Source organism: Thunnus maccoyii, chromosome 2, assembly GCF_910596095.1.
Source record: "Thunnus maccoyii chromosome 2, fThuMac1.1, whole genome shotgun sequence".
NCBI lineage: Eukaryota > Metazoa > Chordata > Actinopteri > Scombriformes > Scombridae > Thunnus > Thunnus maccoyii.
In genome coordinates this window covers 23,333,845-23,351,227 of record NC_056534.1, presented here as the reverse complement: position 1 = coordinate 23,351,227, position 17,383 = coordinate 23,333,845, and the positions used below count along the sequence as shown (strand labels likewise).

The window sequence follows — 17,383 nt, the reverse complement described above, 5'->3', positions numbered from 1 at the left end:
TGTGACCTGGAGCAGAGGTGGGCACAATAAGTTTCCCCTGTGTCTCATGTCAGCTCAAGTGGCTCCACTTGTAATGTTTTACAGAAGTGGGGATGAGGCCAGTGCAAATGAGACAAAACGCTCAGCCAGGACAAGAAAGCTTTGACTTTTCATCTTTTCTAGGATTGAGAGAGAAATAATCCTGTTGATGAGGGATTGATTGATTGATTGTCAGATTTCATCAGATCACAGCCACATTTCCATGTAAAAGTGCATCCCGCTGGTGAGGTTTCAGATGGTTTAAAAACAAGAGTTTCCATAAGTCTGCCCTGAAAAGTGGTTGAGACTTGCTTGGATGCTGCAAACAGGGATAAGAGCTTCTCCAGGAATTGTGAAAGCAGGATATGATGTTTCCATGTGCAAACACACAAGCAGACAGGCTTACTCCAAAGGCCAGGTGATTGTGGGATACTGCTACTCAGATAAATGCAGGTCCATCTCCTAAAGCACACAGCAGACAATGCCATATTATGGTAGTTTGGCCAACCTAGCTGGTCAATAGAAAAAATCAATTATCATTTCTATATTATTTTTTATCATTATATTATTATTATTGTTGTTGTTGTTGTTGTTGTTATTGTTATTATTATTATTATTATTATTATTATCATCATCATCATCATCATCATCATCATCATCATCATCATCATCATCATCATCATTATTATTATTATTATTATTATTATTATTATTGTCATTATTATCATTATTATCCCAATTAACAACGTGGTTCTTGGAATGTAGAAAAGCAGAGGTCTTCCTGTATGAGGCCGATTTTCTCACTCAATGTGTAAAGAGTTGAAAAGGCGGCCAATAACTTTCCAGGAGATGAAAAATAAGCTTCAGCGTGGGAAAAAAAAACCCACAATTGAAGATCTCACGTCATTTACTCAGCAGCCTGTTTACAAGTGTGTTGTGGGATACTAGATTGTGCTTAATAATTGAATGATTGAATGGAAGCTGTTGATGAACTCAGGCTTTTGGTTGTTGTTTTTTTTTTGTTTTGTTTTGTTTGTTTTGTTTTTTTCTTTTTGTAATTCATGAGTTATGTGATGTCAATGAAAACGAAATCCGCCCGCGTGGATGTGCTCACACCTTGGACAGGTGCTGCACTGTGTCGATGACGGCAGCCTAAATCTCAAAACAGCACCACCAGCCCATTGACTTTGCGCTGTGGCTAAAAATAGTATTGCAGCTCATTTCCCTCGCGCCGTTGCCGCGGTGATGCTGAACGTTCGATTCTGCTGGTCAAGGGTGACGTGAGACATGACAGGTGCTTCACATTATCTAGCGGCTCTTGTTTGAAACGGACAAAACATGAAAAGACTGCTACAATGACAGCTTTGGAAAGATGAGGAGGATTATTTGGCTCATAGTTGACCTGAGCAATCAGCATAGAAGTGATAAAAGTCCATATTTGATGGATATGTCATCAGATTTGTTGATAAACACCTTCTGCGCAATCATTGGTCAATTCTTACTTACCCATAGTTCCAAGGGGCATTATCTGTCAAATAAAAGCCAATAATGAAAAAATTCAAGTAATTTTAAATGTGAAACTATTTTTAGACGGGAGTATAGGAGAAGCTGCGACTTTTTGACACGGAAACAGCCCAAGTACAAGAGGAAGCACCATGGGTGAGCCCGGCATCAGGTCGGACACCTATAAATAGCGCCGGAACCTTTTGATCTGTTAGTAGCCGCTCAAGCTGATGCCTTGCGTCCTACGGTGATTGTGTTGGCTAGTGCTGGTGGGTATTAATGGAGGGCAGCCATAACATGTGTCAGGAGTAGAGACTGAACATGATATGCCCTCTACCCCAGTACTGTCGATGCATATTCCGGCACCGAGGGTCCCCCAGCTTGAGTAGTTGCTTTTTACCTCAACTCATCATGTCTTTGCCATTAAACTCGTTTTTAACATTTTGCTCTCTCAAAGTATCATGTCATCCAGCTAATGTGCAGCTGCCGTATCCTCACCTGCTCTTAACAATGTCAGCCACATCACACAAATACCCTCATTCAATGACAAGAGCAAAGACTATTTCAGTCAAGGCACTTTTCAACTTGGCCTGATCATTGACTGTGGGAAAGCACCGTGTTTTGACAGTTTTTTTTTAAAGGAAAGCTTCACACTTTTTCAAGTCTCCTGTCCTAAAACAATAGTCAGGTGCCCGACTGAAGGTGGACACGGCTTTGTTTTGTTCCTGGCTCTAATCATTCCTCCTGTTCATACTGAGCATGAGAAGATCCCTTCATAAGGCACTTAGAGTGTAAGTGATGGGGGCCAAAATGCACAAGGCTCCTTGTGTAGAAAAAAGTCTTTGAAAGTTGATTTGAAGATAATATGAGACTTGAGCCCTTGAAAGTCAATGCCTGAGACACAGTGGTGAGGAGATTGTGCTGCCTGAGCCTGAGTCCTCCAGAGCGGGGGTGTCCCTGGACCATAAGGCGGATATCCTGTCGTCCCTCAGCGTCTTTGACCCCGATGCCGCAGCTGATGCACAGAGAGGAGCCCAGGTTGGCACGGCCGCTGTAAGCGGGCCTGTGGACGGCAGGCAGGCAGCCCAGCGCTGTGACCTGGAGCAGAGGTGGGCACAATAAGTTTCCCCTGTGTCTCAAGTCAGCTCAAGTGGAGCCCACTTGTAATGTTTTACAGAAGTGGGGATGAGGCCAGTGCAAATGAGACAAAACGCTCAGCCAGGACAAGAAAGCTTTGACTTTTCATCTTTTCTAGGATTGAGAGAGAAATAATCCTGTTGATGAGGGATTGATTGATTGATTGTCAGATTTCATCAGATCACAGCCACATTTCCATGTAAAAGTGCATCCCGCTGGTGAGGTTTCAGATGGTTTAAAAACAAGAGTTTCCATAAGTCTGCCCTGAAAAGTGGTTGAGACTTGCTTGGATGCTGCAAACAGGGATAAGAGCTTCTCCAGGAATTGTGAAAGCAGGATATGATGTTTCCATGTGCAAACACACAAGCAGACAGGCTTACTCCAAAGGCCAGGTGATTGTGGGATACTGCTACTCAGATAAATGCAGGTCCATCTCCTAAAGCACACAGCAGACAATGCCATATTATGGTAGTTTGGCCAACCTAGCTGGTCAATAGAAAAAATCAATTATCATTTCTATATTATTTTTTATCATTATATTATTATTATTATTATTATTATTATTATTATTATTATTATTATTATTATTATTATTATTATTGTTGTTGTTGTTGTTGTTATTGTTATTATTATTATTATTATTATTATTATCATCATCATCATCATCATCATCATATCATCATCATCATCATCATCATCATCATTATTATTATTATTATTATTATTATTATTGTCATTATTATCATTATTATCCCAATTAACAACGTGGTTCTTGGAATGTAGAAAAGCAGAGGTCTTCCTGTATGAGGCCGATTTTCTCACTCAATGTGTAAAGAGTTGAAAAGGCGGCCAATAACTTTCCAGGAGATGAAAAATAAGCTTCAGCGTGGGAAAAAAAAACCCACAATTGAAGATCTCACGTCATTTACTCAGCAGCCTGTTTACAAGTGTGTTGTGGGATACTAGATTGTGCTTAATAATTGAATGATTGAATGGAAGCTGTTGATGAACTCAGGCTTTTGGTTGTTGTTTTTTTTTTTGCTTTGTTTTGTTTGTTTTGTTTTTTTCTTTTTGTAATTCATGAGTTATGTGATGTCAATGAAAACGAAATCCGCCCGCGTGGATGTGCTCACACCTTGGACAGGTGCTGCACTGTGTCGATGACGGCAGCCTAAATCTCAAAACAGCACCACCAGCCCATTGACTTTGCGCTGTGGCTAAAAATAGTATTGCAGCTCATTTCCCTCGCGCCGTTGCCGCGGTGATGCTGAACGTTCGATTCTGCTGGTCAAGGGTGACGTGAGACATGACAGGTGCTTCACATTATCTAGCGGCTCTTGTTTGAAACGGACAAAACATGAAAAGACTGCTACAATGACAGCTTTGGAAAGATGAGGAGGATTATTTGGCTCATAGTTGACCTGAGCAATCAGCATAGAAGTGATAAAAGTCCATATTTGATGGATATGTCATCAGATTTGTTGATAAACACCTTCTGCGCAATCATTGGTCAATTCTTACTTACCCATAGTTCCAAGGGGCATTATCTGTCAAATAAAAGCCAATAATGAAAAAATTCAAGTAATTTTAAATGTGAAACTATTTTTAGACGGGAGTATAGGAGAAGCTGCGACTTTTTGACACGGAAACAGCCCAAGTACAAGAGGAAGCACCATGGGTGAGCCCGGCATCAGGTCGGACACCTATAAATAGCGCCGGAACCTTTTGATCTGTTAGTAGCCGCTCAAGCTGATGCCTTGCGTCCTACGGTGATTGTGTTGGCTAGTGCTGGTGGGTATTAATGGAGGGCAGCCATAACATGTGTCAGGAGTAGAGACTGAACATGATATGCCCTCTACCCCAGTACTGTCGATGCATATTCCGGCACCGAGGGTCCCCCAGCTTGAGTAGTTGCTTTTTACCTCAACTCATCATGTCTTTGCCATTAAACTCGTTTTTAACATTTTGCTCTCTCAAAGTATCATGTCATCCAGCTAATGTGCAGCTGCCGTATCCTCACCTGCTCTTAACAATGTCCGCCACATCACACAAATACCCTCATTCAATGACAAGAGCAAAGACTATTTCAGTCAAGGCACTTTTCAACTTGGCCTGATCATTGACTGTGGGAAAGCACCGTGTTTTGACAGTTTTTTTTTAAAGGAAAGCTTCACACTTTTTCAAGTCTCCTGTCCTAAAACAATAGTCAGGTGCCCGACTGAAGGTGGACACGGCTTTGTTTTGTTCCTGGCTCTAATCATTCCTCCTGTTCATACTGAGCATGAGAAGATCCCTTCATAAGGCACTTAGAGTGTAAGTGATGGGGGCCAAAATGCACAAGGCTCCTTGTGTAGAAAAAAGTCTTTGAAAGTTGATTTGAAGATAATATGAGACTTGAGCCCTTGAAAGTCAATGCCTGAGACACAGTGGTGAGGAGATTGTGCTGCCTGAGCCTGAGTCCTCCAGAGCGGGGGTGTCCCTGGACCATAAGGCGGATATCCTGTCGTCCTTCAGCGTCTTTGACCCCGATGCCGCAGCTGATGCACAGAGAGGAGCCCAGGTTGGCACGGCCGCTGTAAGCGGGCCTGTGGACGGCAGGCAGGCAGCCCAGCGCTGTGACCTGGAGCAGAGGTGGGCACAATAAGTTTCCCCTGTGTCTCATGTCAGCTCAAGTGGCTCCACTTGTAATGTTTTACAGAAGTGGGGATGAGGCCAGTGCAAATGAGACAAAACGCTCAGCCAGGACAAGAAAGCTTTGACTTTTCATCTTTTCTAGGATTGAGAGAGAAATAATCCTGTTGATGAGGGATTGATTGATTGATTGTCAGATTTCATCAGATCACAGCCACATTTCCATGTAAAAGTGCATCCCGCTGGTGAGGTTTCAGATGGTTTAAAAACAAGAGTTTCCATAAGTCTGCCCTGAAAAGTGGTTGAGACTTGCTTGGATGCTGCAAACAGGGATAAGAGCTTCTCCAGGAATTGTGAAAGCAGGATATGATGTTTCCATGTGCAAACACACAAGCAGACAGGCTTACTCCAAAGGCCAGGTGATTGTGGGATACTGCTACTCAGATAAATGCAGGTCCATCTCCTAAAGCACACAGCAGACAATGCCATATTATGGTAGTTTGGCCAACCTAGCTGGTCAATAGAAAAAATCAATTATCATTTCTATATTATTTTTTATCATTATATTATTATTATTGTTGTTGTTGTTGTTGTTGTTATTGTTATTATTATTATTATTATTATTATTATCATCATCATCATCATCATCATCATCATCATCATCATCATTATCATCATCATCATCATCATCATCATCATTATTATTATTGTCATTATTATCATTATTATCCCAATTAACAACGTGGTTCTTGGAATGTAGAAAAGCAGAGGTCTTCCTGTATGAGGCCGATTTTCTCACTCAATGTGTAAAGAGTTGAAAAGGCGGCCAATAACTTTCCAGGAGATGAAAAATAAGCTTCAGCGTGGGAAAAAAAAACCCACAATTGAAGATCTCACGTCATTTACTCAGCAGCCTGTTTACAAGTGTGTTGTGGGATACTAGATTGTGCTTAATAATTGAATGATTGAATGGAAGCTGTTGATGAACTCAGGCTTTTGGTTGTTGTTTTTTTTTTGTTTTGTTTTGTTTGTTTTGTTTTTTTCTTTTTGTAATTCATGAGTTATGTGATGTCAATGAAAACGAAATCCGCCCGCGTGGATGTGCTCACACCTTGGACAGGTGCTGCACTGTGTCGATGACGGCAGCCTAAATCTCAAAACAGCACCACCAGCCCATTGACTTTGCGCTGTGGCTAAAAATAGTATTGCAGCTCATTTCCCTCGCGCCGTTGCCGCGGTGATGCTGAACGTTCGATTCTGCTGGTCAAGGGTGACGTGAGACATGACAGGTGCTTCACATTATCTAGCGGCTCTTGTTTGAAACGGACAAAACATGAAAAGACTGCTACAATGACAGCTTTGGAAAGATGAGGAGGATTATTTGGCTCATAGTTGACCTGAGGAATCAGCATAGAAGTGATAAAAGTCCATATTTGATGGATATGTCATCAGATTTGTTGATAAACACCTTCTGCGCAATCATTGGTCAATTCTTACTTACCCATAGTTCCAAGGGGCATTATCTGTCAAATAAAAGCCAATAATGAAAAAATTCAAGTAATTTTAAATGTGAAACTATTTTTAGACGGGAGTATAGGAGAAGCTGCGACTTTTTGACACGGAAACAGCCCAAGTACAAGAGGAAGCACCATGGGTGAGCCCGGCATCAGGTCGGACACATATAAATAGCGCCGGAACCTTTTGATCTGTTAGTAGCCGCTCAAGCTGGTGCCTTGCGTCCTACGGTGATTGTGTTGGCTAGTGCTGGTGGGTATTAATGGAGGGCAGCCATAACATGTGTCAGGAGTAGAGACTGAACATGATATGCTCTCTACCCCAGTACTGTCGATGCATATTCCGGCACCGAGGGTCCCCCAGCTTGAGTAGTTGCTTTTTACCTCAACTCATCATGTCTTTGCCATCAAACTCGTTTTTAACATTTTGCTCTCTCAAAGTAACATGTCATCCAGCTAATGTGCAGCTGCCGTATCCTCACCTGCTCTTAACAATGTCAGCCACATCACACAAATACCCTCATTCAATGACAAGAGCAAAGACTATTTCAGTCAAGGCACTTTTCAACTTGGCCTGATCATTGACTGTGGGAAAGCACCGTGTTTTGACAGTTTTTTTTAAAGGAAAGCTTCACACTTTTTCAAGTCTCCTGTCCTAAAACAATAGTCAGGTGCCCAACTGAAGGTGGACACGGCTTTGTTTTGTTCCTGGCTCTAATCATTACTCTTGTTCTGCAGGAGAAAGGCAACTGGGGAGCAGAACTGAAGAGTCCTGCATCGCTGCTGTTGCTGTCTCATCTTCTAGAGGAATAAACACCCAATCCTTCTCCGATCCGGAACAGTTTACCGGCAGGAGAAGTTTGTTTTTTCAACTTTTGGGATTAAGTGGATTTATCTTCAATCTCACTTCTTAACCTAACCTGAGCTAATACTGGAGTCGCACACCACCTCAGCTGCTGTCATCAATAATAAACATCTTAAATGCTGGTGAGTTTATATAATTCTAATGTTACTAAGTATGTAGATATCGATGTGTATAAACAATAAGATTCCTGCAGTATTTATGCCTTTACATGACATTATTTCGAGTGTGGATGGAGCAGCTACAATGTTAGCATAGCTCTGATGTCAATCTGAGCTCCATACAAAAAAGCATTTTAGCAGTTGTTTGCTTGTCTTGCGTATACACCTGTCAAAGGGTGAATTCAGACTTTTTACAAATCGACATGATGTAGTTATTTTGGCATCCTTTCAATCTGCTTATTGCGATTAAATCACAGCAAAATCTTAAACGTTTATTTACACTCAAACTGGCTGTTCTTAACAGAGCTGTTTAGAGAGGATGAGAAGGCTGCTGTGGCGCTTGATCCTTGTGGTATTTTGACCAAAGTATGTCAGATACATTTGATTTAAACCTCCAGGGAACTGTGTTAACTTGTGGAAAAGGGGTATAATATGGCCTTTTAAGTGACATGACAGCTTCAATTTCACCTGAAGCATGGATGTATTATAAGAGCTGGTTACTGGATTAAAAATGGTGCCCATTCAGTCCTATAGGAATTGCTTGTCAGGCACATACACCAAGACAAGTTTCTAGCTTCTGGGTTTGCTTCCACGTTCAGTTTGTACTGAATATGCACAGTACAGTTTCTCCGCCCGGCCCTGCCTGCGAATTACCCCCCGACCCATAGACTTTACATTGTGATGATGTCATAGATTTTTAAATCGCTTCTTTTGGCTCAAGGAAAGTTTTACAAATATAAAACCTCCATGGATCAAAAATTCATAATAGAAAGTCATAATTGAATTTCTTTGCAGTTGGAGGTGTCCTGTCAACAGTTTTACAGATGTCTCCTTTACAATGGTGGTCTATGGGAAAAATGCTTTTTGGGCCACAGGGGGATTTTTCGCTGCAATACTGTGAGTGACCACTGGGAAAAATTGGCTGTAAGGCTGAGTGGTGGCATGATATCCAGCTCTTATTATACATCCATCACCTAAACTCCTCAGCATTAGCACAATTACAGTATCTGAAGAACAGTTTGTAACTATTTTTGTCCACAGCAACGGACTAAACCATGTGCACCTTTCAGGGGTGGGTGGGGGGGGGGGGGGGGCACTTATAGTTTAAATATAATGCTACTAACGTGAAATATCAAAATTGCAGATAAAACCACTCCAGGCTTTATGAGGGCCCTCCCCATGCCTGGGTACTTCGTTCCACTATTCCCCTCACTAAGACACTGCCAGTCCCTGTGTATTTTCTGGAGCTTGTTACCATAAAACTGGTTGTGAAAGACCAAGTACCATGCTCTTTCTAACCAAATCACATCTGTGATCCTGTTGTGTGATCCATTCATCACACGCGCAGGAGAAACACAGCTGTCACATCTGCAACTGTGTTCTCAAACAGAAGGGAGATCCACACAGCTCCACAATTCACCTGCAAACACTGTAGTTCAAGGGCTACACATGAAGGTTCTTTGGGTGCCATATTGTGCCCTGCACTTGAGACTACATATCCAATCTAACAGGGGAAAAACACCACTGGCCGCCTCTCAGCAGCTCCTGAACTTCTGCCATCCACAGCCTGTAAGACCAGTTTAGGGCCAACTAGGAACACATCAACCTCACCCTCCAAAGCATCCATCCTCAGTGGACCTGCTGGGCAGTGCATCGAAGACCACAGAAGGCAGTGAGTGTTCCCCTCCATGACAAAGGGGTCCTCCTCTGACCATCCAAAGTGAAGTCTTATCTGCTCCACCACCTGTGGGTGTCAGCACCACTTTCTGGGTGGGGATGTCCCTTGAGGCAGCAAGAGACATGGTTATAGGGTGGGCAATTATGAGAGGAAAAGAAACTACTGAACGTGCTTTGAAAATTAGCCATGAATTGATGTCATCACTTTTTTTGTTCTTTATTGAATTGTCAGTTTGGTCCTCAGCCATACAGACGCAAAATCATCAATATCTCAATATCTCAGACTCATCTGTAGATAAGTTGTCCAGATTTTCAACATACTGAACAGAAGAAGGAGCTTAAAGTCAACAGCTGGAAAATAGTCGAGCCTTGGCCTGTGCTTTAACCCTTTCATGCATGAATTATGATAACCTCAGTCAGGATTTTTTTTCCTAAGTGTTTTTATTCTCCTTTGGGCATGAAAAAAAATATTTGAACTTAATTTTTTTTCAAACATTGGATGACACACTATAGTCCACTGTGGTGGCTGATGTGCAACTATACCATCAAAACCCATGCATATCTAAGAAAACGGCTTTTGAATAGCTGTCCACTGTAGTGACCACTATGCATGAAAGGGTTAATACAGGTCTGATGTGTCTATAAGAGAGTGAGTGAGATGAATGAAATGCATCCGAAACAAACAATGGATTACACACATGCATCACTAGATCCATCACACGTAGGTGGGCGAGTTGAACAAACTCTGCCAACAAATATTGAGAAATACGTAACGGAATGCAAATACATTGAATAGCTATTGCTGAAAAAATACTGACCATATATGGAATGAAATCAATGTGAAATGTAATGATTACGACATTAAAATCAAAACACATTTTTTTCCCTTCCTACAAACAGTCAGTACTCTTTTCATTTGTTTTGCTGCTGCAGCGGTGGTTCTTCAATGACTTCAGCCAAGCATATGACTTCTTACACTGTGAACAGCTATACAGTTTCTCTCCAGTGTGGACTCGCAGGTGTCGTTTGAAAGTACCTAAATGATAGAAACTTTTCCCACATTGGTCACAGCAGAACGCTCTCTCTCCAGAGTGTACAAGCAGGTGTTGGTTGTAACTACTTAAATAATAAAAACTTTTCCCACATTGGTCACAGCAATATCGTGTCTCTCCAGAGTGAATCCGTAGGTGTTGGTTGTAACTCTTTGACTGACTGAAACTTTTCCCGCATTGCTCACAGCAGTATGGAAGCTCTCCAGAGTGAACATGCAGGTGTTGTTTGTAACTACTTGAATAATAGAAACATTTCCCACATTGCTCACAGCAATACAGTTTCTCTCCAGAGTGAACAAGCACGTGTTGGGCGTAATTACTTGAACTTCTAAAAGTCTTCCCACATTGGTCACACCAGTATGGTTTCTCTCCAGTGTGGATGCGCATGTGTTGTCTATAAGTATAAGAACGACTGAAGCTTTTCCCACATTGGTCACAGCAGTATGGTTTAACTCCAGTGTGGATACGAAGATGATCAATGTAGTAACTACGCCGACTGAAACTCTTAGCACACTGGTCACAGCTGTATGGTTTTTCTCCAGTATGGGTACGTTGGTGCAGCTTCATTTCATCAGAGCAGCGGAACCTCTTCCCACATTGTTCACACTGGTATGGTCTCTCTCCAGTGTGGATACGTAGGTGTTTTTTATAACTACTTAAATAAGGGAATCTGTTCCCACACAGGTCACAACGATATGGCTTCTCACCGGTGTGAGTACGCATATGTTGTTTGTAACTAGATTTCAAAAAGAAAGTTTTCCCACATTGGTCACAATGGTATGGCTCCTCTTCAATGGGACTTCTGTCCGTGTCCATTTGGTTCGACTAAGAAGAAGATAAGAGACAGAGAAATAAAGGTCAATGTAGGACTTGATTGTTAATTCACATGAAACAACATTATCACCTCCTGAACAATGTACTTGAGATCTACTGTAGCCTATGTGTTTGATTTACAATGAAACGGTGGCCATAATGAAGAGTGGTAATGTAAAATGCCACTACAAACACCAAACATGCCCATTTTAAACTAAATTATCCCCAGAACATGGAAGAATTGCTGGGCAAATCAAATCAGGAGAAGGCATCTTGTGATGAGATGTACTTAAAAAATAAGGTGAAATCAGGCAGCAGTGCCTGTGTTCAAAATAAACCCGTAGAGAAGTTCTTACAGGCCGTTCACACATACAGACTCAAAAGCTGAGACAGAGAGAGGCTGCTATTCATTGTGATGGGAGTACAGAGACACTACAGAGGAAAGTTGAGATGGATTCATGTGGAAATGGAAGCATACAGTTACTACTCACTATGTGAAAAAAACACTGATCATCACATTCTCCAGCTTCCTAATTCTTTAAGATATGTCTTTAATGAGCTACCAGGATCCACTGAAATAAAAAGAACCACCATTGTTGGTCCTTTAGTACAAGAGATAATTTAGAAAATTAAAAGTATGCAAATTACATGCTCAACACAAGACACCATCGACATCAAATATATATACATATAACTTTTTTTTTTTTTTTTTTTTTACCTCTGGCAGACTGCTTACCTTTGTAGAATTTAAGGTTATTCACTGGACTTGAACTGCTTACATTTCAATAAAAACTGGAAAATTTGGGGTGTTCTAAAACTTTTGACCAGTAGCATGTAAGTGTGTGTGTGTGTGTGTGTGTGTGTGTGTGTGTGTGTGTGTGTGTGTGTGTGTGTGTACATACACACAGGAAATTACATTTTTGAAACTTGAAATTCAAATCAAAGAGGGGAATTCATAAAACAAATAAACTCAGATAAATGGTTTTCTAGGTAAAACATTTCAGTGTCATCAGATAAATATTATTTAAGTATTAAATGTTAAATATTATTAAATGTTCAATTTCAACATTAAGCATCCATTAGTGATTAGATTTCACAATTAAGAATTCAGTTACTTATAAGATTACAGCATCTATGTTCATAAAATAATAAAAGTTGATCACAGTCACCTAAACTGATGACAGGTTGGGTTAGGGTTAAACATTGCGCTCAAGGCTCTCTCCAGATACATCTCCAATAGATAGTTAAAACACGGAAAAATACTGCTTGATTTCCCATAATTCAGTAGGAGCATGGTAAATAGCCATGATAGAGCCATACCTGCTAAATCAGAGCTTGACTCTGATCCAAAGTGTTCTTGATGGTGGTGTTTTTATGATGCTGTTATTAAGAATGTCAGCTGGAAATCAGAGGAATCAGTGGCCAAACTGGACTGAGGAGGAGAAACTTGTGCCGTCAGGTGAATCTGCTGAAAGAAAACAGATAATGCAAAGTAAATATGATGTCAAAGTATCTGCGCTCAATAAGTAACAGATGACATAGTGTCCACACAGTTCTTCCTGTCTGCCTCCACTCACTCTTCAGTCACTTTGTTCCTCTTCAGTAGAGATAAGTCACTGTTGGAGCTTCCCTAAAGCCTTTTCCCAACTTATTTGAGCCTTAAATTACACTAAAATAATATTTATTTATCATTTAAGAGATTTGTTGAAAGCATGAATTAAAGTTGAATTAGTTAATATGAATAAAATAAATCATATGAAATGTGAATAAGCAGAATCATCTGTTCAAATGCTTTTAAATAATCAAGCAGAGCAATGATGAGCTACTGTTGTCTTCAGTGTCAGTGGGATTTCTCAGCTTGAAGAAGTGACTGTTGTGTGAACTGTTGTGAAAAACTGGACGGAGCATCCAGACTGACATCTCCAGTATGTTTGAACTGATGCTCTCAGTTTTCAACACGACAGAATAAACAAAGTTCAGTTCAACACACAAATGCACATGTATGCACGTGTGTGTGGTAGATCCCATCCAGAAGACTGACCTGATTACAGATTCTGCTTCGTTTGACTGCACTACTTCATGTTCACTAATTCATACAACATGACAGTCAGAGTTAACCACAACATCCAGTGTGGTGTTAGGACTATAGAGAGAAAAGGTGTTAACAGGACAAATCTGATTAATGTGACAACCTATGTTAATATGAAGGAGTAAATTCAATATTTGAAAGTATGTCACCACCACCAAAACACAGCTGCTAACAGTCTGAATGCTAACGTGACAAAAACTCACAACACTGAAGTCAGCTTCTGATTCAAGGTTAAGGGAAAAGTTAAGGGAAACATAAATAATGATATTTAGTGGCTGATTCTCCGTTTTTTTCACCACTAACACTTGTGAAAAAGTGTTAGACATCGTAGCAAAAGCCTTCACGCTGTTTAAACCCTCTTTCAGATTTGTGAAACCTTTATTTTGCTTGCAAAAACAGAAAAAACACAGATATGTCTCTATCCAGACCACATTAGACCAGGTCCAGATCAAAAACCACTACACTTAGCCTTGTCAAATTTGGATTAGATTACCTAGGATACTCTAGAGTCATTAAAACACAGTTTCAGATTTGTGAAACATTTATTCTATTTGTGAAAACTGAGAAAGGGCGATTTAACAGATATTATATATTAGAAGAAATTAGACGAGTCTAAGTATAGTGGTTTTGATCTGTAACTGGTCTAATGTAGTCTGGATGCAGAAATTTCAGTGAAATCGGAGAATCAGCCTAAATATAGTCATTTATGTTTCCCTTAACTTGACTCTGAAGCTAACTTGAGCGTCGTCAATAACTGAGATCACAGGATGAAGAAATATCTCCAGACATCCTCAAGGCTGCAGACATTCCTGGAGTCAGGATGCTAAAGTAACGTTTTGGTCCACTGGCTAAATGGCTTGTGAATGTTCTCATTTACCAGCCACTCAATAGATTACCATAGACTACCAGACACTAGCATATTTTACCAGCATTTGGCTGGTGCTAATTTTGTGCCCTGCCTGGAGCTTATCGACACAACTGTGTAAAGCTTCAATGTTTGAGAAAGTTTCGTTTCAGTCCAACACACAGTTATCAGGCTCACCTCAAAGCTTCGTCATTTATGTTAAGACTGCTTCCAGCTGTCAACACGGAGTGCTATCAAGGTTCACAAAGCCTCTCTGCCTGCAACAAGCAAACTCACAGCTAAAGACCAGCAGGAAGCCGTTTGTACTGAAGACTGGAAACCTTTAAAACCAACGTACTATCATCATACTAACGTAGACAGAGGAAGACACAGAGCAGCAGACAGTTTTACCTTTTCTGTCGTCCCTGTCGCACTCGTGAATGTATTTTCTCCTCAACATTCTTCCTCTTTGTGTTTATTGTGGGATGTCAGTGCATTACCGCCACCTACTGTGTCGGAGTGCGTAGACCAATACCATTACATCATCGGAATACTAATTGCTTTTCATAATAATAATGATAATCATTTAAGTAATTTAACAATTCTTTCAAACTCCATTCCAGACCTGCCTCATGCATTATTTCTCTCAGTGTCTCCCTTTCTGAAATATATTCACTACATTGCCTAATTATGTGTTGCGCATCCTCCGGCGCCGGATAAAGATTTAATGAACGTTTTACGATTACACATAGCATTGAATCAAAACCTGCATGCCCACTCATTAGCCGTGTAAAGATCACATCTTCTCTATGATTATGACATCCTCCTCTAAACGTCTTTAAATGAACAGACTTCTGTATCCTATAGTAATGTCTCTCTTTGTTGTCTGAATTCCATCTCTCAATCATGGTGGCATTAATCATGGCTGCTCTGATTAGAGATTTTGCTTCTCCAATACCATAAACTACTTCTTTGCAAATCTGTTTGCTTGTTCATTTCCTTTCACACCTATATGAGCAGGGATCCAACAAACCTGACTTATATGCCTATTCTTTGTAGTCTTCAGAGCCATGAGAGATTTGATGACAAACCCCTGGGGGCTGCTGCTGAATCTGAGCAACTTACTTTTTTGCAATGCCAAAAATGATTGCAGAAGATAATCTGTCAGTCTATATCGTTACATGTTATCTGTTTCTGAACAGTTTTCCTTTCCTCCAGTGGCGGCTAATTAACATGTGGATTTGCAAAAATAAATGGGAAATACTAAAAGGACAGGTTCATAATTTTTCAAGTGTGTCTTAAAACAACAGTCAGGTGCCTATTTGAACAGTGAAAGAGGTTTTCCTCGCTGTAATCATTCCTCCTGTCCATGCTATTAAAAGATCCCCTTCACATGTGCTTTCAATGTACGTGATCGAAGCCAAAATCCACAGTGTGTCCACACAGTCATTTTGTGCAAAAATGCATTTAAAAGTTGCATCATATGAGTCTTCAGCAGTCTGAGTTAGTCATATCAAATGGATATCTGACACATTTACAGTCTTTTTAGCATCAGATTCCCTCTTTGTGTTTCCTCAGACAGTGTTTTCCTGTTGAGCTGCAGTGGAAGAATAGGAACAAAAAGAGGAACTTTGGTACTAAAAAGACTAACGTTGAAAAAACCAGATGAAGAGAGCTTTTAATAACGTGTTATGGTCAATGTCCAGCAGATGGTGCTGCAGCTAGATGACAGGGGCAGTTAGAGTCAGAGCTGCCCAACAGCACAGAGTGAAGAAGTATATTCACACAGGCTGCCTCACTGATCAATTAAATTGACTTTGCTGATGATTGACTGTTTATAGTGGTGGGGAGAGGCTCGCTCTGCATCAGTAACTACAGGGTGATAGCAAAGTGTCTCTGCAACCCAGACCCCCCCCCCCCCCTCAACACACCTTCTCACCAATCTGATCATTTGTTAGATGTGACAAATAGAATTCTGCTGCATATTTTACAAAGTCAAACAGAGGAAGACGATTTTTTATTGAGGACAATCTAAGATATTTCTCCTTTACACTTTGAATTTGATTTGGTATTTGGCATTTGAAACATTGTTTCTGTTGCTTTAGCACATTGGAGGAGTGTATATGTAGAGAAAAAAAGGCAGTTCCCTGTGCCTGAAAAATTAAGAACTGGCTAAAAATAGTGATTTGTGATTAGTTGCAGCTGTGTCTCAGCTCTTCAGGTGAGAGCAGTCAGAACTTCCTGTCCTCTTCTCCTTGAGAGTCTTGTTCATCCGTTGCTGTCCGAGGTGCTGAACTGACACAAACAGAGCTGCTGCGGAGTGAATCCATGAACAAACCTCATTAATCATGTAACTGTGGTGGAGGCTGATTATGGATGCATTGAGAATGGTGCAGTTTGGAACAGACAGTATTATATATTTTTTCATGTTCAGCATAAACCGCACGCAAATATGTGCCACAGGAAAAGAGAGTTTGTTCTTTCAAAGTTACACACTTTTACTGCACTAAATAACCAAAAAGGCTCAGCACTCTACTGCAGTGAACTTCCAGGAGATTACAAAGAGGCTGATGGTGAGTCTGATTAAGCCCAAATGCTGTGAACCTTTGAGGTAGAGGTGAATAGATCAACACAAAGCTTGCTATCAAAGTACTTCTAATTTGATACTGCCACGTGCGTTGAAATGTATTAGATTTAGCGTTTTTTTCTGATTCTGTTTTTAAGATTTCTGTGGTTCTCATGTCAAAGATGAGGTAAAACTTCCACAAGACAGTGTGAAAACATAAAAATAACAGAGAAGGTGCTTGAATTGTTTGTGAGATAGAAGCCACATTGTTGAAAATGTGAGATTTGAGTATGACAGTATTGCTCACCTCAGTATGTGGCATCCTCTATCTTACAGTGCATTTTTACCACCCCAATATGGTCATATCTTGGAAGCTCAACATTAACAGTTTACACAGCATGGTGCTTACTATGGTTAGAAGCTCCATTAGGAACATGAGAACACATCACATGGTGCTTCTCTCCTTATTGAATTAGCTTTCTTTCTCTCCATTGCATCCACATAATCTAGTTTTGC

General features: G+C 40.6%; 1 protein-coding gene across 6 annotated transcripts; it reads right to left on the bottom strand.

The window, feature by feature from the left end:
• Positions 1 to 9,695: 9,695 nt before the first annotated feature.
• Positions 9,696 to 14,814, bottom strand: LOC121912681 (zinc finger protein 239-like). Of its 6 annotated transcripts, XM_042434999.1 has the most exons (4): positions 14,713 to 14,814; positions 14,500 to 14,579; positions 12,689 to 12,836; positions 9,696 to 11,380 (listed from the first exon to the last, which is right to left on the bottom strand). In XM_042434999.1, exon 4 carries the CDS (start codon positions 11,369 to 11,371, stop codon positions 10,394 to 10,396), a length of 978 nt encoding a protein of 325 aa, XP_042290933.1. In that variant the 5' UTR covers positions 11,372 to 11,380; positions 12,689 to 12,836; positions 14,500 to 14,579; positions 14,713 to 14,814; the 3' UTR covers positions 9,696 to 10,393. The 6 variants fall into 6 exon arrangements, with proteins under 6 accessions (XP_042290933.1, XP_042290951.1, XP_042290980.1 ...); XM_042435017.1 differs by lacking the exon at positions 14,500 to 14,579 and having other exon boundaries at positions 14,713 to 14,807; XM_042435046.1 differs by lacking the exon at positions 14,500 to 14,579 and having other exon boundaries at positions 12,689 to 12,814; positions 14,713 to 14,792.
• Between the last annotated feature and the right edge of the window lie 2,569 nt (positions 14,815 to 17,383).